Source organism: Pleurodeles waltl, chromosome 2_2 (assembly GCF_031143425.1).
Source record: "Pleurodeles waltl isolate 20211129_DDA chromosome 2_2, aPleWal1.hap1.20221129, whole genome shotgun sequence".
Taxonomy (NCBI): Eukaryota; Metazoa; Chordata; class Amphibia; order Caudata; family Salamandridae; genus Pleurodeles; species Pleurodeles waltl.
In genome coordinates this window covers 577,767,914-577,792,755 of record NC_090439.1, presented here as the reverse complement: position 1 = coordinate 577,792,755, position 24,842 = coordinate 577,767,914, and the positions used below count along the sequence as shown (strand labels likewise).

At 45.9% G+C, this 24,842-nt stretch overlaps 1 protein-coding gene across 1 annotated transcript in view; it reads right to left on the bottom strand.

Annotated features, from left to right (window-relative positions):
* The window catches only part of RNF138 (ring finger protein 138), a 98,358-nt gene that overhangs the window by 11,796 nt on the left and 61,720 nt on the right, over window positions 1-24,842 (bottom strand). Inside the window, exons 3-4 of the mRNA XM_069218892.1 lie at window positions 3,170-3,332; window positions 627-742 (exon numbers count right to left, since the gene is read on the bottom strand). Of these exons, the coding sequence (XP_069074993.1) occupies window positions 627-742; window positions 3,170-3,332 (279 nt within the window). The remainder of the gene's footprint in view (window positions 1-626; window positions 743-3,169; window positions 3,333-24,842) is intronic.

Genomic DNA, 24,842 nt, shown 5'->3' with positions numbered 1-24,842 from the left:
AGGATGGTAGCCTGTTACAATCCCAGCATATCACTTAAGCTGCTTCACTATCACCTGTTCACGGTCAAACCAGGATCAGGACTCGGCAGAGCCACTCAGACATCTTAATCAGTATTCAGGTAGCCCAGAAGAGCATATTTTAGGAATAGAGGTTTGTTGTTGGTGAAGACAGTTATGGAACTCAGTAGCATTTATTTACTCCAGACTAGGTATCTCGAGTATGTTGTTCCATGAGATAACTGATTGAACATCTATTACTCCTACCTATTATGCAGTCTTAGCTAGGACTATATATTTTTATGCCACTAGAGAACAAGAGAAGCATGGACCTCTTTCGGAAAAGCTCCCCCAAGAAGGGGTAGTCTTAGATCCCGCATCAGCGGATTGTGGACCAAGCATATCCTCCTTTGATTTAATGGGAATTCCAAAGATCGTGTAATGTTTGATGAGTTACCCCTATTACTGTAAATTTCAAATAACTGGGATATTTGGAAATCAACTGTTTTGTCTAGTCAATAGTGTTATACAGAGTACACACTCCTTTTGATGTCACAGCTGGACTTTCTGATTAACAATTAAAAAAAATATAGGTCATACAATTCAAGTTACTTGTAAAATGTTCTCACCTCCTGCCCAATGAAAGTGTGCGTGGGTGAGCTTGTGACAGCTTTGTAGGAGAGCCGTATTCCTCCTGGTATTTCCAACATGTTGTGTAATGCTGCCGCATTCGGTAATACTTCACCTGCAAATAGAAAATCAAAAATATATAAAAAGTATGGGTGTACACCAAAGACAATTCCCTTTGCTGCTTATCAAACCAGTGGTCTTTCAAGACAGCATTTTGTAGTACTTGCATCTTATACAGTCTCAAACAAATTGGAAGTTAATCTACTCAAAACCAAAGTGTCTCCTTTGGCAGGAAAAGGCATCTGGGAATCAGCTGGTACTAGAAGAGTAGTAAACTTGTTTCAGACCAGTCTCATAAATATCTAGGGATGCATCTTGATTCCAGGGGTAGTTTTGTTAGGCACAGGAAGTAGATTTAAGTTAAAGCTGTGGCTCTGCAGGTGGCTTTTTCTAAATTATTTAAAGCTCTTAAGGGGCCGAATCGGCTCCCATTAATGGAAGTTATGAGAGAAAAGATTATTCCTTCATTGTCCTATGGTGAATAAATTTTGCTGGGTAAAGGCTCCATGCTGTTAAACAGGCTGGTCAACAATATTTACAAGAGGGTTTTTGATGTACCGCAACCTGCTTCTCCTGCGCAGGTCCGGTTGGAATTTGGGCTTTTGGATCAGCAGGCAGTAGTTGCTGGTGCCTTCTTGAAGCTTCGTCATAAGTTGCACCGGGCCAAGGTATGTAGTTTAGAGAAAGTTGTGTGACTGGAAATTAGTGAGTCTGAAGTGAAGGGGTCTCATTAACCACTTTCTGCCTGATAGTAAACAGCAATTGATAGCGAGGATCTCTGAGCCAGTAACCTCCCCCATCCTCTTTTTAAACTGGGTGTTAAAAAGACTATACAGCCTTGCTCTTATCACTCTGATCGATCTCTCCTTGCCAGATGTAAGCATGCCTGGTCAGTAATGAACTCATTTCAGCCAGGTGCTCCAGTTGGCTATCTTTCCTGCTCATACGGCATCCATCTGAAAGAGGCATTTATGGCTTTAAGGATGGGCAATTGGGTTTTTCTGAAGCATTTACCCACATGACGGTCAACTCCGGAGGAGGGTGTGATGTGTAGGGGTTGTGGCAGTTGGGAAGAAACCCTTGAACACTTTGTTTGTTTGTGTCCAGCTTGTGGAGGCCTGGTCATATCTCAAATGTAGGTCATGCAATACTACTATGGGAATGTTTTTTATTGATGTTAACCTATACAAATTATTTAGTATTTTAGTATTCATTTAATGTCTGATTTTATTAGGTCATACGTGCAGCTGGGGCTTTTTTTATTCTGTATAAACGTATTATTGATTGTTTTTCACTTTAATTGTATTGGATTTTATTATCTGTGCAATAAGCTATTCAAAACTACATGTAGTAGAATAGCTTAAAGTGGCCCTTACCCACTAAACAAAAAATGCACCGTTAGGATTCAAACTGTATGGATAACAATAGCTGTTCTGGTCAAACACATGTTAATTTGTTGTATGTTATTTCACCCTGTCACTAGGACAAGGACACAATACTGTACTAATACACTCCAGAAGGGAACCCTCCCAGTGTCACAAAATGTTAGCGAATAGAGTCTTTTATTGCAGGCAGTAATACCTTCATAGAATAATCACGTGGAACTAGACAAGCAAATCCTGCATACAGTGACACTACAAGCGAGTACCTGATAAGACGTCAGGTGTTTGTAATTAGGCACGGATATCACTAACATTCCTACCAATGATAGCGAGAGGCCTAGCTTTGTCAGTAAGAATTGGGGGGGGGGGGGGGGGGGGAGGGCAGGGGGTCAGCAGAATAACACAGGCATATAATGTCAATGTGTAACTTTTACGACAAGTTAGGCACATGAGAGGGACTTAAGGGGCAGTGGAAAGCAAGAGGGACACATATGTGTAAGAGTATTAAGTGAGAGAAAAAAGTATTTTATAAATTACACATTGTTTAAAACGTTCAACACAGAGAGAGGGAGAGAGTGTGTATGCGTTTGTGTGTGTGATTGTAAAACTTCCTGGTGAAACCCGGCAGACCTTAACATATCTGACTGAAAGCACCTGTACTCAATTGTTTACCAGAGACTACATTAGGTGGGTGTAACACCTCCATTTCCCCTCCCCCTCCGAAGCTCCACCCTGGATAACAGCGGCTTACGTGCACATACATCCTGTTATTTGTTTTTCCCCTCCAAACAGCAAGCCATACTACAAACCTACACTCTTTCAGCGAGGAGCAACCAATAGCAGCGTGCAAGCATTCTGCAATTCACTATGGCACCTCGCCACGTTTATAAAACACTATATAAAATGCAACTACAATTCCATCAACACCAGTTAAGCACGGCCTAAGTGCAACAACATGATATTACTTTTATGGGCTGCTGCTGGCTCCAAAAAGGTCCCCTAAACACGTTTTTTCTATTTTTAGGACTAATGACCTTGAAATAGAATCTTTTAGCTGAAAGACTTAAGTTTTCGTCAGCTTGCACGTTTCTTGACCATACCTGTTGCCCACAGCACTTGCAGCGGCCGTAGCACTTCCTCATATCTTCATCAATGCTGGCGGCTCTCTGAGGGGTGGCAATCTCTCGGTGAGAGATTTTACCACGGCAAAGCGGACAAACGGCCCCGGCTTTCATGGCCGTCTGGAAGCACTTCTTGCAAAACCTAGCAGCAACAGCGTAAACCAATGGCTCCATGTTAACAATGATTAAATATTGATAGACATTAGCCCCTACAACCCAACAAAATTTAGAGTGCATGTTACATTACACATACTGCAATTAAGAGCATTGGATGCCAAATTAACCTTAAAAAAAAGTTAATAAAATATAAATAAATAAAAAAACAGGGGACTGTGACAGCTGAGATCCGTTGGCATAGGTGTAATGAGGAGTTAGGGGAAGTGCTACATAGGTTGCTCCCATGTTTTTTTAACCTAATATACTCCTCCTCCCCCCTCAGAAATTAAGAGTTGTTTCCACTGGGTGCCCACGACTGAAAAAATATGTATTTTGCTGGGTTAACCTAAATATGTCAGCAGATTTCACCGTAGTTACGCTTCGGGCTCCTCATGCCCAGTCTCAACCAAGTAAGCAAACTGTGAACTTCTTTCTGACTGACTGTCAACGGTTGTTAGCTGTTTGAGATACATGACTGACAACAATTATTAATGATAAATAATTAAAATTCAAACTTTCAATCCTGAAATTGTGAGCCTGAATTAAATATTATTGAGGCCTAAGGAAAGAGTATGGCCTTCAGTAATGTGTGCTTTACGTTAGATGTGTATGTCCTTTTTCTCTTCACATCTCATCCATCTGCACATTTTCAACCTTCTTTTTCCTCTTCAGCACCTTCTTTTTCCTCTCCCCTGAATGTGAATGCACTCTCTTGCATCTCCCTCATTTTACCACCTCAAACATACTCTGTACTCATTCACATATAAGCACTTTATTTCACTTTGCTTTTGCCTTCTAAATATTTTGACTTCTATGCACCCCTTCACACACATTTACACTGAATTTAATTTGCAACTGAAATTCATGACCATTGTTCTGTGTGCTCTGCAGAGAGACCAACCCACTGTCAGGCACTTTGCTTTACCTTCAGCCACAGCACAGTGCTCTCAATCAATGCCCCTCATAAACACCTGGCACGAGTCAAAGTATGCACTATGCAAGAGTAATACAATGCCCAGAAACACAGCATGATGAAATAGCTAACTCTTGGGAAATGTGACATTCAGTAAAACGTGAAGTAAGAGGAACTAAATAGCTAACACATTACACATTTAAACATTCATTGTCCCATATGAATCCACGTTTGTGCGTTAATGTGATGAAAATGAAGATGGGGCCAGTTTTAACACCATACAGGAGATAAGTGCCTTTAATGTGAGCACATATTTCTCCACCTGCACTTGACTCGGATATTTGGATCCATTTCGCAAGGGAGCAAGAACCCTGCACATCTTTAGGAACAATGTCACGAGGAATAAATACAGCAGCTTCACTTCCAAAGGAGCCAGCGATCTGCAGCCACAGTCTGGGGTGTCACATAGGGGGATGGTGTAGCGTGACAAGGGGACTCCATACAATAAAAAGAACACAAGATTAGCATTATAACACTTATAGTTACCGAAAACAAGGCACTAAATCACACGTGCTTGCATCCACTCCTACTGCATGACGAATGAGGAAAGGTTGGGATCTATGCCTATGAATGACCGATGGCAGCCTTCACACAGGGATGAAGACTCAGACGTCCAAAATCATGGTGCTAAAAGCGACACTGGCCTATGGTGGATACTTTTATAGACCACAATGGAAATTAAGGGCTTTAGAGCAGTCAGCCCTGCGTCACAGTGTAGACGTTTATTTACTGCCTGGCTTCAGTCTCGTGGTTCAAAGTGGGGAGGACGGGGCAGGCAGCCCAGACTTAAATGCATCGATTTGTTTGGAGATATGATCAGATCTCTAAAGAAATCACTCTATTTAATATTTTTTAATATGACTGTGTAGGAATTTCAGAGGGGTGCAGCCCCTCCACCCTAAAAGAGAAACTGCCCCTGCTGGAGGGAGCCCTCCCCCCCTACCTGGGCCCATTCAGGAGTCTGCAGCCCATGCACAGTATACTGTACTTAGGGAGCCCCTGGAGCTCACCCCACACACTGTAGGGACTGCAGGGGCTTTGTTACGCCACTGGACAAAGCGAGCCTCTGGCTAAATTTAGGCTGTAAGCAGATGCACCATTGCAGCACACCTAGCGACAGCATCAATTACACAGTTTAGTGAAGAACATGGGTAATGTTCTGCTCCTACTCCCGGGGAGGAAGTCTCCTTGTCCTAAGTTTCCCACCCTGGCCCTTTTTTAATAAGAACTTACAAGAAACTAGGAAGTACATTTCAAGGCACAAAGAACAATTCGGCTTAGAGAAAGAAACCAATAATCAGTGCTACTTTATAGCATAGGCAAAACCATGTGCTTTGATGACCACCCAGGCAACTGAGGTGGGCAAGCCAACAAATTAACAGGGGGAACAGAGTCATAGCCAGGTCATGCCAGGGCCTGACTTGGGTCTTGGAGTCAGTTATACAAGCCGAGCTCATAAAATGTTTGCTATGTAAATCATACAACAAACATGTAAAAGGTCACAGTAAGTACAAAATTCAGTAAAGTGCATTTCTTTAACATGTGGAAGATTTGACAATATCACTGTGTAGCACTGCACTGAGAAGTACTAATCAAAAATGATCGTTTTTAACATGGACTTTTAAACATTAATCATTCCAGCCCCCGTCCATACACTGGGGCAACAGTGCCATTAGTGAACCAAGAGGCATGACAGTTGGCATGTAAACCCTGTTTATGGTTCATATTATAGAGCAACTTTGTAGTCTATTAGATCAAAACAATAGGTTTTTGTATTTTGAGTTCATGTATTTAAAATTGCGTTCATATGTGATAAGGGCTAAAGGAATGTTTGTAAAATATGTGTCTAGGATCACTTGATTTAGACGGATTAAGCCAGAAAGCTTGGATCTATACACATTTTCTGGTTTCACTTTAAAAATAAATAAAAAAACAGCCACTAAGTGGGTATTTGTCTCTTATGTTAATGTTTTGTTTTAATATCTTTGTGAATTTTCCTGTAGTTTTTCTAAAGAGCAATCTTGGCCTGACTGTATTGCATCGCTTTCATAAGCGCCAGCTACATTACAGCTACATTACCCAAAGTCGCATCCAAGTTTTTTTTTTGGGGGGCACAGGAAAGGTCAAGTGACTTTCCCAGATTCACAGGATGTTAAGCAGGCACCGAGACTCTAATCTGGTTCCACAGTTCCAAGGCGGCAGCTCTGGCAGTAATGCCACATTTGGGTAGAGTGAGGAAGATAGGCTTAAGCCACATGAAGGCTCAGCTCGTTATGAGCTCAAAAGGACCTGGAGCTGAGCCAGAGCCAGTCTTCAGGCTCAAACCTTAATTGAGCTTCCAGCGGCTCGCGCACCTCTAGTAGGGAAATCCTCATCAACAAGTTCGAACGCAGGATTCGGGCAAATGTATTTAGGCCTTACAAATAACCCTTTTCCATCTTCTCTCTAGCCACCCCCCTCACCGCCAGTCTCCAGGAACCGCGAAGGAATAAGTTAGCTTAGCTCAGACTGAAAAGTGCACCATTGGACCAGTATAAATATTTATAATTGATAATAATATATCCAGCTTTTAACTATTGTCATCTACCAAACCTACTAGTTTCTATATGGCACCTCCAATGCAACACCCGGCTCACAAAAGGAGCAGCTATATCTAGCTGCAATGCTGCGCCACTCAAAACCAAAAACTTAAAATAAATAAATCTGCTTTCACAGAGCAGTGGATGACTAACTGGGTGACACCTATGCAGAACTGTAGCGTACTGCAGTCTAGGCTACACATCTTAAAAATAACACCATAAAGACGTCCAAAATCAACAGGCAGCATTGGTGGACCACTCGCTGACCCTAGAATGAGTGTCGGCAGCTTACTGCAACTACAAGTCGCAGTCACACGCATTTAACTTCAGCAAGTCACTATCGTTACATGCAGGATTCCAAATATATGCCTGTCTGTTGAGAAAGAGTGATAATCCACTTACTCTAGGATGGTTTACTGAGATGGGAATCATAAGGTTTTAGAGACTTCCTGCTGAAGAAGGAATTAGTCAGGAAACTTTTCTGAGGAGACAGTTCTTGTCAAAGTCAGAGGACTTGGACAAATAAGACATCTGCATCCGTCAACAAAATCTGACCTTTGGAGCAAGATTGGAGGAGAGTCTAGTTGTGCTAGTCCTTAACTGTAGATCCATGGGTATGTCCCTGGTAGGTATTGGTATACAAGATACAGTATTTGGAACTAAACTTTGCCTTCCAGTTGAGCTTCAGCAGTACCTTGGTCATTTACTGATTCCCTCCCCCTCCCTTTCTTTTGTAAACACTCACGAAATACTCCTGGAGACTGGGAGCTGGCAAAGACAAAGGGAGGCCTCTGAGTGCGCCTAACTGGAAGAAAACTACTTTGCTCACAGCAACCATTTTTTATAAAGAAGCTAAGATCTCCTAAGTGGTATGTTCCCAAGTACTCTTCCAATGCGGTCAAGGAAGCAAGGGCTAAGTGTTAGGAATGGAGTCTAAACGTTCAGACCATGCGATTCAGGCTTCAGTGGGTGCTCACTGAGAGCAGTTTTATTGTATTGCAAATTATATGTTATGCCCCTATTTGGGGCTCTGAATGGTTTACCAACATGGGCATCATACTAACTTGTGTTAGGTGCATGGTTGGATGTGTGCAGTCTATCTTTTGCTCCACATGGGAAGTGTTTTGGTCCTACATGATATCCACCAATGTGCAGCTATCCTGTTATGTAGCACTGCACTTTTCAGAGTTATGGATTAAGTAGTATGAGTGGCACATGCACTTCATGGTTCTCAGTAAGCTGACACAATTGAACAACTCTGCAGGTCTCTTTATAGTATTTCTTAAGATCATGGTCCATTTAGCTTGTTACTGCTCTAGGATGTTCCTTCTTAGAAGTTCTGTATAAAGATTATGGTCCTGAGAAGGCAGAGAATGGAGGAAGGTATGGAGGTCACTCCTGTACATCCATTCATTTTATGACACCAAGTATTTGCACAATGCCAGTAAATAGTGTTGAAGCGTGCAGACTGTTGGGTAGATCTACGGATACAGGATAGGAGGAAAGATTCATGAGTGGCATTGTATAAAACTCCACTGGTATAGTGGAGGATCTATGGAGGAAATGCACAGGTGGCTTCTATTGTTGCAGACACGAAGGCTGTAGGTCTGACTGCCTGACACAAGGGAATACAGTTCAGTGTAAGCTCTCATGATTTTCCGCTGCAGCGTGTAGTTGCTCACTTTAGCAAGTATAATCACTTCCAAGCTCTTCCACATTTGCTTCAAATGGTACCCATTTTCTAACGTCTAGTGATAGGCCCCAACAGAAGAGGCTACTCTATCTTACATTAATGAGCCTGACAATAACCGTTCGGGGGAAACATCCTCAGAACTTTGACTCTCTGGACATTAAGACATTCATTGCAGAGGCTTTCTGAAAACACAATACTCCAGCAAGAAAAATGAATGGACTCACAGAGTGTGCTGTTCTGCAGGAAACACAAGAGACTGCAACTCTCCATAACCCAGTAAGAACAAAGATGGCCGCAGTCACTTTGCCTTGCTACAGAGTCCAGAGACCCAGACAGTGAGGATATGGGATATTAAGGGAATGGGGATGGGCTGTGCCAGTTACCATAATGCGAAGGGGTACATGCTCAGTGGCCATATGGGGGCGGAAGAGTAAAGCGGGATGGTCCCAAGTGGGTGCTGCAGCACCTTCTACCAACCTGTGGACCTATATGTTGGCGGATACGTGTTACAAGACCAAGGAGTTTAACACAACAGAGGAATAGTAAATCCAATCAAGACGACAACTGGAAAAGACATTCAGCAGTCTGTGTGGGATCCGCCACCCTGACAGATGAGGAACAGGGATTTGGGAGAAAAAAAAAAATGTGGGCTTATTCCCAGCACCTGAAAGGTGCCGACTGATACTTCTGCAGTTATCATGCAGAAAACAACATGAAACTCAACATCCAAACAAGCGAATTGCACTATGATCATTTTCTCCAGTAGGGCTACCCACACTGCAAATGAACAACCCGCCGAGAATAGCAGGTCTTAAGCCTGACGGATGGTCGACCGGTGCTCCTAGAACATACATGATGAGCTGGATCCCACAGGTCGGAGGTTGCCCTCCTTTTAGGCGAACTCAGTAGAGCAATGGAGCATGACAAGTACTAACTGAAGATAATGCGGTATAAAGAGAGGAAATGATCAACACTGCCAGCTATATAGAAGCTGAAAGATGCTTGGGTGAAAATGGTCACCTTCCAGGATTATGCATTGTCTTAGATTACCTGCTTGGAAGATCAGGTGAAGGCTACTGGGATGGTGGTGATTAATCGGACCATGGGGATTTGTGTAATCCTTCATCTGAAGGGAGAGAGAGTCACGGGGTCTGCTGTAGAAGTGATAAAGACAACAAGAACACTGACCAGATGATATGGGACTGGGGCTCAATGTAGGAGAAATATCCTGTTGACACTGAATGAAAATGCATCTAAAAAAACATCACTTTGAAAGCAGCAGGGAAAAAGATTTTTCACAAGGGACATAGGGCCCAAGAGAAATGTCCTTATCAGAGTACAGTCATGTAACTTCATGTTTTGCGCCATTCAAATTATATTACGCTACATCGTGAAAACAGGCACCATTCACATTGCAAGCTTTGTGCAAGCGCACAGGAGCCATGCGAAAGACCAGAACGCAAGTGGTTATTTGCAGCGCTTGTTTTTTCGTCACTCTTATTAGCATCAAATGCATACTCGGGTCCACAGTGAATTCAAGGATGCATTTCGTGATAAAAATACAGGAACAAATGCCGGGTTTGCATTTCGATTAATTATGCATAATTTACGCAACTGCACACAAGTAAATTACGGATGGTTCGCACACATAAATTCTCTTCTCTGATCCAAGTGTGATCACAATCTGATGCTGGCAGAAGACGCAGGACCTTTTAAATTTAAAAAAAATAAAAATAAAGACTTAGATGGGAAGCTGTAGTTCAGTTCCCTGTATGTCAGAGGGTGGTCGGTAAGGGTAAGATGTTGATGCTTACACAAGTAGAGGCAGTAGTGTTCATTAAACACCTAAGCCCTACTTGGGAGAGATCCGTGCTTAATTTGAACCAGTGGATTGCGGTGCGGGACACCGGCACTTCTGAGGTCCCGCCACTTATTTTTCTACCGCAAGCATTTACTGCGAGCAAAAGACACATATGGGAAAGACAGAGGTAGAGAAAAGCTAAAACGTTTCACAAAGGGAGAAAGCAAAAAGCTGCAAGTGTGAGCTGAATGGGCAGGGAGTGGTTGTAAACGGATTAACGAGGTCCGAGATGACTTCAGGATCACGCTGCCTCAGTATTCCGTGTTTGCACATTTAATTGCTGCAGCCGCGTGTTTCAGAGGAGACCTTTGGGCACCGGCTCGTTTTTATTTACAATTTAAGCACTGGGAGAGATGAGGGAAGACTTCTGGAAGAAATGTCGTGTTTAACATGGCTGTTAACCCTGGTGGAGTTTAGGCGTCTACAAACGTCACGGCATACAAATTACAAGCCGATATCACAGTTTGGTAATGGGGTCGCACCAAAATTGCTCTCAGAAAGCGGGAGGAGTACACAAACTAAAAATCACGCTGTTACATGGGCCACATGTGAATAGAGAGCACCTCCTCACATACTTGGCTTGCCCTTGGCAATAAAGTTAATGGCTCTTTTAAAAGGTAAAATTCTAAATATTGAAGGATGTCTAAGTTTTCCCCACATCCCCTCCACATTATGTGACCATTCCCTAAGAACAACTGTAGGCTTTGCCTCTATTCACACCCCCAACGAGGCCTTTACGGTCCTTGAATTAATCCTGCATTTAATTCCTGCCCCTACTTGTTCGGCCTCCCAGTTTAAGTCCAGGAATGGGTGCTAGAACCAGCCTATCTTTAACAGAAGGCTTAGGGTTCGGAAATAGCAGCACCACGTTATAAGCGGTTCTTTCAATTAAGTCTGAAGAGATCTTTTGTAGAGTATGACTATTATGTTCTTTTTTCTTTCCACGTAAAGAGCAAAATAGTTCATTACTATTCTAATGTCGAAGTACTGCCCCACTACTTAATACGTCCCCCCCAGGCCCCCCTTTCTCCTTGGTGTCCTATGACGTTACTGACCTTCGCTTATCCCCTCAGGCTTCATCTACCCACTTCTGCCACACTAAGGGTTTCCCACCTTGAAGAGCAGGAAGGAAAATGTAAAGCAGAGAGGGAGCAACAACACCGAGTTCACTTAATACGAATCACCATTCAAACATCTTCTGCTACCCTCAATATATACCAACTAAATAGCTAGCTTGCCCGGACTTTCCAAGGATCAAAAAGTGTTTCAAAGTTTGGTCACACACCATCCAGAGACATAGCGGTATATTTTGTGCATCATAGGAAGTTGAGACCATCATACATTAGAACCCAAGTGCCTGTAGGCCCAGCAGATACAATCAAGTCATTGTTGTTCCAGGGTCTAAACACTTCCCCTGACGCCCCCTCCACCGGGGAATGGTTGGCCAGACTCAATAGGAGTTCCTTTGGTAGACCAAAATTAACTAATTTAAGTTAAGAAACCTTAGTAATAGGTGGCGATACCGACTTTCAGAGACAATTCTTAAGGGAAGAATGCTAGTCTGAGTACTGCAAGTTGGGGTGTAGAGTCACAGTATGAGGGACCAGAAAATAGTAAAGGTCCTAGGGTAGAAACTATGGTAGAGGGCATGAGTTGAGGGGTGGGAGGAGAGAGGAGAGGCACAAGGTGTAGCAGGAATAGTAGTGGTAGTGGGTGTGAGCTGAAGTGCTAGGGCACAGAATAAGGTACAATGGTATGGGTAGGGATGGAGAAACACTAGAGGCACTGGGACATAGGCAGAAATGGAGGTGGTTGGGAAACAATACAAATATATAAGTAGGACTATGGGGATAGACGAGGACTGAGGTACTAGGATATAGGCTGGAGGAAGAGGTTTTAAGTAAAGGTAACAAAAGAATTGCTAGAAACTGGTACAAGGGTATAGGCAGACTGTATATCAGCCAGCGACAGGTACAAAGCTACAGGTGCGTATAGAGCAAGGGTCTTCAAACTGGGGGGCCTCAAGTGATCCCTGGGGATGGAGGGGCACCAGGCCCTGGCCAAAAGAAGCATTATGCCGACAACAGTGCTTTGCTTGAAGCAGAAAAAACAGTTATTGCATTTTAAAAAGGTAACAGAACTTAACTGCAATGTTTAAATATGTCTAGACATATTTAAACACTATCGAAAATACAATAACAATGAAAAATTCTGGAGGGGGTGCACGATTTGTTTTCCCCACTGGCAGGGGCGTAGCATAACATTTTTTGAAAACCACTGGTGCAGAAGGTGTTGGGGGACGAGAATGTCCCCTCCATGGCATTCAGTTGTTTCCACGGCCCTGCGTGCCCATCTGAAAGTATATGGTATGGTTTTTTTTTGTAGGATTTTGCCCCACCCTAACGCTAATTTAAAGCTGTCTGACACGTTACTAGTGCTAGACTATTCCTGGACACACTGGGGACACACTAAGAACTACTGTCCCCGTCATGGTTTTGTCCCTGTGGTGCAGCAATGGCAGGATACCCTGTTTTCTAGTAATCATAACATGACTATACCTTATTAAATCATCATTACCAAAGTGAAACCTTACTGGCTTGCGTGTAAATTTTCACTATTAACTATGAACCAATATCCTAGCGCTGAGATCCAGGGCACATGGTTCAATGTATGTGATGAGTGAATTACATATTGCATGATGATATGGGTAAACCAGAGTAGCACAGGCCTGGGGGGTTCCATTTTGGAAACCCTTCCTGTTGCTATGCACAGGATGGTGGTGAAGCTTCTTTCCAAAGCAGTGGAAGTGTGTTGCTGACTGTAAAGCGAGCCTAGACACTGATGTTGGCAAAGATGAGGCAGGCTCCCCCTTAGAAATTCAATTAGATCCTTTGATATAGAGAGCTGTCGATTAGTCTTCCTGGAGATTGCCATATGAAGGATGGTAGAAGTTAAGGGTGGGACTGGAGTGAAGGGAGTTTTGAATAAAGTGCCAGCCATTTGTGTCTCTGCTTGATCAGTCAGGTGTGACTAGGATAGTGCACTACAGACTGCTCACACCTCTTTGTGCCTCTACTGCAGGTGCCCCAACATGGAGACTATGCTGCTGTGAGAAGAAGCACTAAAAACAGAGGCTGAGTTTGGAATACCGCAGAAACAGGTGCCTAAAACCGGTTCTGAAAATACCAACTGCAAACACTTCCCATGTCTGCTGTACCTCTTAGAGAGCAGGTGCTCTGACTCATGTTCCAGGTCCAAGATCCATTTAAGCAAGGAGGGAGTGCTCCACAGAGTATCCAAATGACTACTGAACAACTGGAGCTGGTGTCTGCCTGATAGCCCACTCACCAAAACCAGTGGTGGTGAGTAATCCGACCCGTGGGATGGTGGGGGGGGGGTACACCTACATGCACACTCACTCAACCATGCATTCATTAGCGTGCACATATACAACCACCATTCACAAGCACACACAAATACATATACATTCATACATGCACACCAAACATAAAAAAATAAAATAAAAAAAACACCTTAGACTACAGCCATGATCTTGGGTGGAGAAAGGGAAGCATCCAAGGTTCCTGGAGGGTTGTGACTGCTACCAGAGTCAGCCAATGAGGGGAGGCAGCAGTTGCTTACTTGTCACAGAGTGGTATGGGGCCAGTGAGAGTTGCTAACCCCACTCTGTGATGAGGTGGCACTGACTGGCCCCAGCCCTCGTCCCTTCAAGGACTAAAAATGTCATGAGGTGCGGGCCTTTTTGCACTTTGCCAGAATGAGGAGTTACGCCCACAAGGGTGTGAAATTCTCAGGCAGCAAAGTCCATTCTGGCAGACGGTTGGTTGCCTGTGCATTTAGTATATGTATAGTGTCTGGGTGCCTGACCTAAACATAGAGTGTCAGGCTCCCTTTTGCACAGCCTGACAGACACTCTTTGTTTATGCAAAAAGGTGTTTGGGGGGGGGGGGGCGGGCTTAGGAGGCCCGTCTGCCCTTAAGGATAGGCCCCTGCTGCCCAGAGGCGAGCAGAACTGAAGTAAGCCCTGCTTTTCTCGGTCCTGTAATGATTAAAGAATCCTACCTCAATGAACAGGGAAGGAGTGAGCTAGTGCTGCAGGGGAGCAGACTACTGGTGTGGACAAAAGTAGCTGGCCCCACTCCGATGGTCCATGCACCACAGAATGAAGAAGTCCGAATGGTGTGTTCCTGAATCAGAATCAGTCACTGATTCAAAGTTGAGGACCCATTGCAGTGGTGGAGTAAGCCAGAGGGAATCCAGTTGTCATCCCTGCAGTCGCAGTGATGGCATTGACGAAAGGAGTGGCATTGAACAGCAGCACTAGTTTGTATGCCAATAGCGATTGCGGTTGTTGGTGTAACTGTAGCACTTGCCAACAGACTAAACAGGTGTTTATTCTTCATTCACACCACGCGCACGCCGCATTTCGGTTCTCCCTGCCTCTCGGGACCGGGAGAGGTCAGGTGTTTGGGCTTATCAGGGCCCCGCAACACACCATTCTTAAGACTTCGGATGGTTGGTATATACAGTCCTCTCATCATATAGGACCCCCGCTTCCTGCTCATTAAGAGACATCATTGGACATATTAATTTAAGCCATCTATATGCCTTGAAAAAGTCCTGCTGGACGAAACACGTGTTGGCTGTCTCTGAACATTGATGTGTTTATGTTTCTCAACATAAGGAAATAAATAATTCTGTATTTTTCTTCACTGTGGACTCATTACTCGGAGTGCCCTGGTTTTTTTTGCTTTCATATCGTTTATACAGCACGGCACAGAGGAGGCATATTCGTAGCCTTCCTTGTTCTGTGCACTTTAGTACCCGTGGTGGTTGGGTATTTATACCAGGCTGGCACCCTTCTCATGACTTTGCCTCTTCTACATGGACATTGTTGTTTCTGTTTCAGATGTGCAATCTGCAAGCATCAACAACTTTTTCAGTAATCTTCACCAGACTAAACATGTGGTCAGGCTGAACACTTACCAATTGTGTGCAGCACAGACTACACCACACTGTAGAATTTGCTACCTTGAGGCACTTCATTTGGCAACGATCTGACCCATGTACTACTGCAAAAAGTGCCTCAAAGCTGCCACGTCGCTGCCTGGGTACATGTGCTTAGAACAAAGGCTGCATCATTGCTTCAACCCAGGGAGGCCCAGTGACTCAGCATGATCCACCATTCCAGAAGAAGTAGGCCAGCTGTAACTGCAGTGCCCACCTGCTGCCAACACAGTCCGGTCTGGAAGAGAGCCTTCTTCCAAAGACAGATGCCACTGCCTCCAGGACAGTGTTGCGATTAGTACCTGTCCATCCTGAAGAGGGTAGCAATGGGACTCTACCAAGTGCCGGCAAGCCTCCAACGAACATGGATCAAGCAGGAGGCCGAGCAGAGGCGTGTAGCAGTTCAAAGACCATGAGACAGATTAAATGCTAATGCAGCGCTAAACAGACCAATAACTAAAGAGGGAAAAACACTGCACTTGCATTTCTACATCTGAAAGCTCCTGGTACACGAGTGTGGCAGACGGGAGGGGTAGTGTCTTTCCAGCTGTATTAGCCTACATCTGCATATCTAGCATTTGAAACATTCTTGGTGAATGTGTAGAATTGGGACTTCGAGTATAAAGTACTTATCCTGTTGTGCTGCTGGGGGGTCTGTTGAGCTCTGAGCTGACTGAACCCCCACACTAGCCTTCCAGAGAAGCCTGCAATTGTTTACCATTACAGTCACTGAAAGTCAACTGCTGAAGGGGCTCTACTTGGCCCAGTTAGCAGAGCTATAGTAGAACAGACCCATGGAAGGATGTTGCCCAGAAGCCCCTACCTGCTCCGTGGACCCCTGAATGGGGTCTGAACGAAGATAAAAAGTAAAGACAGCATTACCTGGATGTAATCAAGGATAAGGGGTAGAGTTGAGGAACACAGAATAGGCAGTTCAGTTCTAGAGGTATAGGTACAGAGGTGTAAGTGGTGAAGTAGGAAGAGGGTATAGGCAGTGGTAGATGTAATAGGGTGTATATAGTGCAGAGGTAGGTGGGTATAGGCAGATGAAGAGGACAAGGGTAGAGGGGAAAAAAATGCAGGAGAGAAGTATGTCCAGTGTAGGAAAGTAACCTCTTTTTGGCATGGTTATCCCCACTTTTCATCTGTTATCAGTATGTTTTGACTGTGTTCAATGGGGTCCTGCTAACCAGGACGCCAGTGACTGTGCTCTCTCCCTTAGAGTTTGGTTGTGGCCCAAGCAAACACCCCACATTTGGCATACTGGTGCACCCTTATAACTAGTATATGGTACCCACGTACCCAGTGCATTGGTGCATGAGGGTTTCCCCATGGGCTGCAGCATGTATTATGTAAAACGGGTCTGCAGGCCTGCCATTGTAGCCTGCTTGGAACGGTGCATGCACCCTTTCACTTCAGGTCACTAAGTCATCCCTATGGTAGGCCCTCCTCACCCAGAGGGCAGGGTGCAGGTACCGGCGTGTGAAGGCACCCCTGCATGAGCAGAGGTACCCCGACAAACTCAACCTCCATTTTCCTGGACTGCGTGAGTGCGGGACACCATTTTACACGTGTACAGGACATAGGTCACTCCCTATGTTAAACTACGTAAAGTTAACTCCGAACCTGGGCACGTTTGGTATCAAACATTTCAGAATCTTACCCCAATACTGTTGCCAGTATTAGCTATATGATTTCACGCACTCTGAGGGCTCCTTAAAGGATTCCCAGCAATGCTCCTTTCCAGCTTTCTGGTATTTCCAGACAGCACACGCTGCAGCAGCCCCTCAGAGGGTTTCTGCCCTCCTGCTGCTTGACCAGCTCAAGCCCAGGAGTGCAGATGAAAGTATTTTCATTGGGGGAATTGGGGGGGGGGGGGGGGGGGGGGGAGAGAGACAATCTCTATCTCTTCCTTCGGAAATAGGTGTTACATGACTTGGGTGGGGTAGCCTCCCCAACCCACTGGTATGCTTTGAAGGGCACATCTGGTGCCCTCCGTGCATAAACCAGTCTGCACCAGTCCCTGAATCGGTGCGAACCTGGACAATGGGAAAGGGAGTAACCACTCCCCTGTCCATCACCACCCCAGGGTGGTGCCCAGAACACCTCTAGATGGCCCCTTGATTCTGCCATCTTGAATCCAAAGTGGGCAGAGGCCTCTGACAGCATCTGAGTGGCCAGGTCAGGCAGGTGACCTCATAGCCTCCTCCTGATAGGGGGTCACATGGCTAGGTGACCAATCCCCTTTCTAGGGCTATTTAGGGTCACTCTCTTGGGTGGGTCCTAGATTCGACATGCAGGACTCCAGGACTCCTCAGCAACATTTACTTTAACTTCTGGCCATTGGTACCGCAAATGGACGCCATAGGAACCTACGATCTGCTGCTACAGCGACGACTCTGCTCTGAAACATTGTTTCTCTGGCTCCTTCCAGCAACTTCAACATTTCCCTGGCTGTGCATCCTCTGAGGGAAGCAAGTCTTCAGTCTGCACAAGAAGCAAGAAGGAATCTCCCTTGGAGTAAAGTGCAACAACGACTGGCTGCTTGGATCTCCTCTCTTCCTGGGCTGTGTGGATCCTGCATCACAGTTGGTGGTCTGGTGTGGTCCCATTAGTCCTCGGACAGCAGTCCAACTTTGGTGAAGGTAAGCCCTTGCCTTCCCACTCAGGATAGTAACCCTATGCACTGTGTCTCTTGCATCAACCAAGGCTTGTTGGTATCTCCTCTGAGGAATCTTCAGGCTCTGTGTAACCCCAGCCCCCAGCAACATCCCCTGCAACGCACAGCCCCGCGTGCTTCTCCTGCGATGTGGGACCCCTCCTTAGGTGTGCTGCATGGGCCTCTCTGCGACTCCTGGTCTCCTTGTCTGTGGGGGGCGGGGGGCTCTTCTTTGGACTCTCTGCACTGCTGAGGGTCACCTGGCACTCCATGTGTTGAGTTCCCCTGGACCTTGCTGGTCGCCTGCAGCTCCACTTTTCCAAAAACCACAACATTTGCTTTTGCCAAGGCTTGTTGGTGTTTTTTGTCCGCACCACAGACTGACTGCAATCCTTCATCCGGCATGGGACGTCAACTGCATCACCCAGGACTCTTCATCTGCTCCAGTGCTGTATTTCCGACTGTCTTCTTCTGACCGTCAACCAACTCCTGCATCCACAGACAGGTGGGTAGTGGCTCCCACCACCACCAGATTCTCCAACGTAAACTGAACTTGGTCGCCTTCTTTTCCAAGGTCTTCCTTTTTCAGGATCTACCTTTGTTTTCTTGCAGTCTTATCTGGGTCTTGAATATCCTTTTCTGAAGTCCTTTGGGTGGGTTTGGGTAGAACCACTAACTTACCCCTTCTCTCCTTGTCGCTGGGAGGCACACTGGTACTTACCTTGTGGGTTTCCTAGGCCCTCCAGCTCCCCTCTACCAATTCCACTTCCTTGGGTGAGGGCCTGACTTTCACATTCCACGTTCTTAGCATTTGGTTTGGCCCCCCAGGCCTTCAGTATTGCCTATTGCTTTTCACTGTTTTCTGCTGCTTTCTATGCCAATTTCAGATTGCTACTGTACATACAATAGTGTGTTTAGTTACCTCCTATTGGAGGATTGCCTATCCAGCCCGGCTTCTAGACAATCCCTACACTTCACTAGTAAGGGACAGGTGGACCTGGTAAAAGGTGATAATACCATAGGTACTCAACACACACCAGGCCAGCTTCCTTCATTGGTGGTGCAGCAGTAGGATAAGCACTTGCAATTGCCTTACCACTCTGTCACTTGGTACTTTCCACAGGAAAGACCACTTGCTAACCAGGGGTACCCACTGTACTTAGTATCAGGGATCAAGTCCTCTAAAGGTTAGGTAAGCTAGGGGTTTGGCAAAGCCCTTGCTCCAAACTTCTGTAGGGAGACTAAGTTAGAGTAGCTAGGAACACCTACACCACTCTAACTACACACGATGTCTTCAGTAGAGAACACATATCAGGTTCTTGACTCACAATATTTGGCTCTCATATTTCAAGAGTGGAGGGAGTCGTGTTCAGATAGAAAACTGAAGACAGGTAGGAACCCTAACAAGAACCTGCCTCTGGGCCTGCTTCTATAGGCTGACCGGGACAATGCTAGCAGCCAGGAGGAGGAGGAAGATGATGCAGGGTCTGACCACCCCGTGCTAAAAAGAAGAGTGTCCCAAGGAGGATCAGATAGCACCTACGAAACCCCCCAGCCCTGTTGGAAGCACTACTGGTAGTGGAAGAGGAATCCATACAAGTAGGCCCTCCTTTGTGTCCAGTGGGTTGGCTGACAAGGTGACTAAGAATAGGGACAGATCCTCCTCTGCCCACTCTCATATCGCCTCAGTATCCGAGGGGACACACTGATCAACTTCAGGTGAGGACTCCCTAGATAGAAAACTCAGACAACTGAGACTGGAGGAGGCCAGGCTGAGGCAGCAACAGCTAGCCCTAGATAGGGAGGCCTTGGCAGTGGGGAGAAGAGAAAGAGAGCGAGAGGAGAAAGAGAGCAAGAGAAAAGAAAGAGGAGAAAGAGAGCAAGAGGAAAAGAAAGAGGAAAAGAAAGAAAGAGAGAAAGAAAGAGAGAGAGAAAGAAAAAGAGAGAAAGAGAGAGAAAGAAAGAAAAAAGAGAAAGAAAGAGAAAAAAGAGAAAGAAAGAAAAAGAGAAAGAAAAGAGAGAAAGAAAGAAATAAAAGAGAGAAATAAAAGAGAGAAAGAAAGAGAAAGAGAATGAGAAAGAGAATGAATGGTGGCAGCAGTGTTATGGAGCCTAGGGTCAGGGAGGGCTCTGGACTCCAGAAACTTAAACAAGATGGTCCCCCTTACAAGGCAGGGGATGACATGTACAAGAGGGCCACTGCTTTGGAGAGGGCCTGTAAGGTACAGAGGTTCCCCCACAGGCATTGGGCTGCTACCTTGAGGCTCTCCTTCTCCAACATGGGTAGGGACAGACTCCTAACTGTCAGAGAAGAGGATGCAGACAACCATGCAGTTCTCAAAACAGCACTTTTAGATGGGTTTGGTCTAACCACTGAAAAATACAGAATAAAGGACCTGGAAGGCTGGTTGCATGGAAGCAAAGTCAGTGATTATCAGGGCTTGTGCAACCTCATCTTGAGAGAACAAATTTTGAATAACAGAGTGTCTGATTTGTTGCATCAGTACCTGGTGTACTCTGATCTGACCTCGCCCCAAGAATTGTTAAAGAAGGCAGACAAATGGGTCCAAACCAGGGTTAACAGAAGGGCTCACATGGGGGAACACAAGAAAAAGGAATCAGGTAAGTACCAGGACAAGGGTGTGGACAAAGACAAATTCAAGGAGTCTTCATCAGGCCCACAAAACGCTTCTGGGGGTGGGACTAAATCCTCTTTCTCCAATTTAAAAAATCCATGGTGCTATTTATGTAAAAAAATGTCCACAAGACACCTCCTGCCTTAAGAAAGGCACCAAGCCAACCACCACTACAAACCCCACTTCTACTTCTGGTGTCCCTAGCAATAGCAGTAGTGGTGGGACTACTAACAGCAGTCAGTCTAAGGGTGTAGCTGGGCTCACTGTTGGGACTGTAGTGGGGTCTGGTTTAGTGAGAGAGATCACTGAGGTAGTTTTAGTCTCTGAGGGGGCATTGACCTTGCCACCCTTGCTGCCGGTCCCCTTAACACGGGTAAGTACGGGTAGCAGCCCTTAAACAAAATGGTGCTGAGGCAGAGGACTACAGGGACACATGTACCAGCATCCCCATGGTGACTGAAAAACATGGTGTCTCCTGAGCAACACCTACTTGGTCATCAGTACCAAGTGACTGATGCTCATAACACTGTGTGCCACCCCAAGGCAGTTGTTGATTTCAGCTGGTCCTAAATATGTTGTAGTGTACACAGACCTACCTATAGAGTGTCTACAAGGGAACGACTTGGAGACTTCAGCTTGGGCTGAAGTGGAGTTGGAGGTCCATGCAACAATGCTGGGCATCCCAGGGCATGTTTGCCATTAGAAGAGCACAGGCCAAAAAGCAGACCGATCAGAGATACTTGGAGCTTAGAATAATGGCCAAAGACCTTCCCAAACCCAAGAGTAGAAAGAGCAAGAAAGTGCCCACTACTCCAGCCTCCAGAGAGGATTCAACCCCAGAGGAGAAAGAATCCACTCCCTTGGTAGCACCTACACCAGAGGAGCTCTGCAGTACAGAGAATTTCTGTTAACCCTAGCACATGACGTTCCCCTGGCAGGTCACTTGGGGCAAAATAAAACTTGGGAGAGGCTGGTCCCTCACTTTCACTGGCCCCACATGTCATAAGACACAAAGTAGTTTTGTCGTTCATGTGCCACCTGTCAAGCCAGTAGCAAGACGGGTGGCACCCCAAGGGCCCCTTTAATTTCACTTCCAGTGGTTTGGGTACCCTTTGATAGGGTTGGGGTGGATATTGTTGGCCCCCTAGACCCTCCCACATCCTCTGGGAACAGACTCATACTGGTGGTGGTGGACAATGCCACCAGGTACCCAGAAGCTATTCCCTCTTAGGACAGCTCCTGCAGTGGCCAAAGGCCTTCTTGGAATCTTTTCAAGGGTGGACTACAGCCCATTTGAACTTCTGTTTGGGCACCCTGTTAGGGGTCCTCTTGCACTTGTAAGAGAAGGCTGGAAGCAACCTCTCAAGCAAAACAATAGTGGACTATGTGCTCGGTCTCAGATCAAGGATGGCTGAGTATATGAATAATGACACTAAAAACCTTCAGGCCAGCCAAGAGTTGTAAATACAATGGCATGGCCAGAAGGCTGTACTGACTGTATACCAGCCAGGACAGAATGTGTGGGTCCTAGATCCTGTGGCTGCCAGGGCACTCCAGGCCAAGTGGAGTGGTCCCCACGCAGTAGTAGAGAAAAAGGGTGCGGTTACCTACCTGGTAGACCTGGGAACTCCCAGAAGCCCCCTCAGGGTGCTTCATGAGAACCACCTAAAACCCTTCTCTGAAATGACTGATATGACTCTGCTCATGGCCACTGATGAGGGACAGGAAGAGGAAAGTGACCTTCTCCCTGACCTCTTCTCCCACACTGCCGCTAATGGCTCAGTTGATGGGGTATCCTTTCAGACTGCCTCTCCGAGTCACAAAAAGAAGAGTGCAGGAATACCATGGGACAGTTCTTAGAACTGTTCTCATGTACACCTGGTCAAACCACTTGGTGTGAGCAAACTACTGACACAGGGGACAGTTTACCAATCAAATGTAGAATTTACAGGCAACCTGACCATGTCAGAGACTGCATCAGGTCTAAACTTCAGAAGATGCTAGATCTGGGAGTCACTGAGCCCTCAGACAGCCCTTGGGCTAGTCCTATGGTTCTGGTCCCAAAACCTAATTCTCAGAATGGCAAGAGAGAAATTAGGTTTTGTTTTGATTATAGAGGGCTCGATACTTACAAAAACAGATGCTCATTCTATCCCTAGGGTAGATGAGCTAATAGATACACTGGCATCTGCCAAGTATATAAGCACCCTTGATTTAACTGCTGGCTATTAGCAGATTAAATTATCAAAGGACGCAAAGCAAAAAACAGCATTTTCAACCATTGGTGGGCACGATCACTTTGTAATGATGCCCTATGGGCTGACAAATGCACCTGCCACATTTCAGAGGCTCTTAAATATAGTTCTCCAATGATTAGAAGACTATATTGCAGCTTATCTTGATTATATAGCTGCCTTTAGGTCCATTCTGGAGGATCCCACGATCCACCTGTGGAATGTTTTGGAGGCTCTGCAGAAAACAGGCCTCACTATCAAGGCCTCCAAGTGCCAGATAGGGCAGGGGAAGATTGTATATCTGTTCCACCTGGTAGGTGGTGGCCAGATTCAGCCACTGCAGGGGAAGATCCAAATCATTTTGGATTGGACTACCCCCTACTAACCAGACCCAGGTTAGAGCCTTTTTTAGGCCTCACTGGGTACTACAGGAGGTTTATTAAGAACTATGGCTCCATTGTAGCCCTTCTTAATGACCTCACCTCAAAAAGGATGCCCAAGAAGGTTTTATGGACAGCTAGCTGCCAAAAAGCTTTTGAGGATCTGAAACAGGCCATATGCTCTGCACCTGTTGTAAGAAGCCCCACCACTCCAAGAAGTTCATAGTTCAGACTGCCGCTTCAGAGGTAGGGGTTGGGGGAGTCTTATCACAACTTAATACAGAGGGGCAGGGTCAACCTGTAGCTTTTAGAAGCAGAAGGCTGAGCCCCAGGGAAAACTGTTTATCAGCCATAGAAAGGGAGGCCTTTGCTCTGGTTTGGGTTGTGAAGAGGCTGATGCCATACTTGTTTGGCACTCACTCACTTGTTCAAACAGACCACAAGCTCCTTCTATGGTTAAAACAAATGAAAGGTGAAAATCCCAAACTTTTGTTGTGGTCCATTTCCCCACATGGAATGGAACATACAGTGGAACATAGACCTGGGAGTAACCACTCCAATGCAGATGGACTCTCCCGATATTTCCACTTAGATAATGAAGACTCATCTGGACAGCGTTCACCTTATTGTTCTTTGTCGGGGTGGGGGGGGGGTATGTAGGAAAGGACCCCTTTTTGGCATGGTTACCCCCCGCCCCCCACTTATTGCCTGCTGTCAGTATGGTTTGACAGTGTTCACTGTGATCCTGCTAATCATGACTCCAGTGACTGTGCTCTCTCCCTTTAAATTTGGTTACTTGGACCACAAACCCCACAGTTGGCATACTGGAGCCCCCATACAAGTCCTTAGTGGGTTCCCCCAAGGGCTGCATCATGTATTATGCCACCCACGGGAGCCCATTTAAAATGTGTCTGCAGGCCTGCCATTGCCTCCTTCATGAAAGGGTGCATGCACCCTTTCACTTCAGGTCACTGCACCAGGCCACTGTAAGACACCCCTATGGTAGGCCCTCCTAGCCCAGAGGGCAGGGTGCAGGTACTCCAGCTCCATTTTCCTGGACTTCCTGAGTGCAGGACGCCATTTTAGACATGTACTGGACATAGGTCACTACATAATGGTAACTCAGAACCTGGGCATGTTTGGTATCAAACATGTTGGAATCATTCCCAAATACTGTTTCCAGTATTGGTTGTATGATTCCATGCACTCTGAGGGCTCCTTAGAGGACCCCCAGTATTGTTCCTAACAGCTTCCTGGGATTTCCAGGCAGCCCATGCTGCTACCACCCCTCAGATGGGCCTCCTGCTGTTTGACCGGCCCAGGAAGGCAGAACAAAGGATTTCCTTTGGGAGGGGAGGAGAAGGGAGGGGGGGGGCACCCTCGCACCCTCCCCCTTTGGAAATAGGTGTTACATAGCTTGGGAAGGGTAGCCTCCCCAAGCCACCGTTATGCT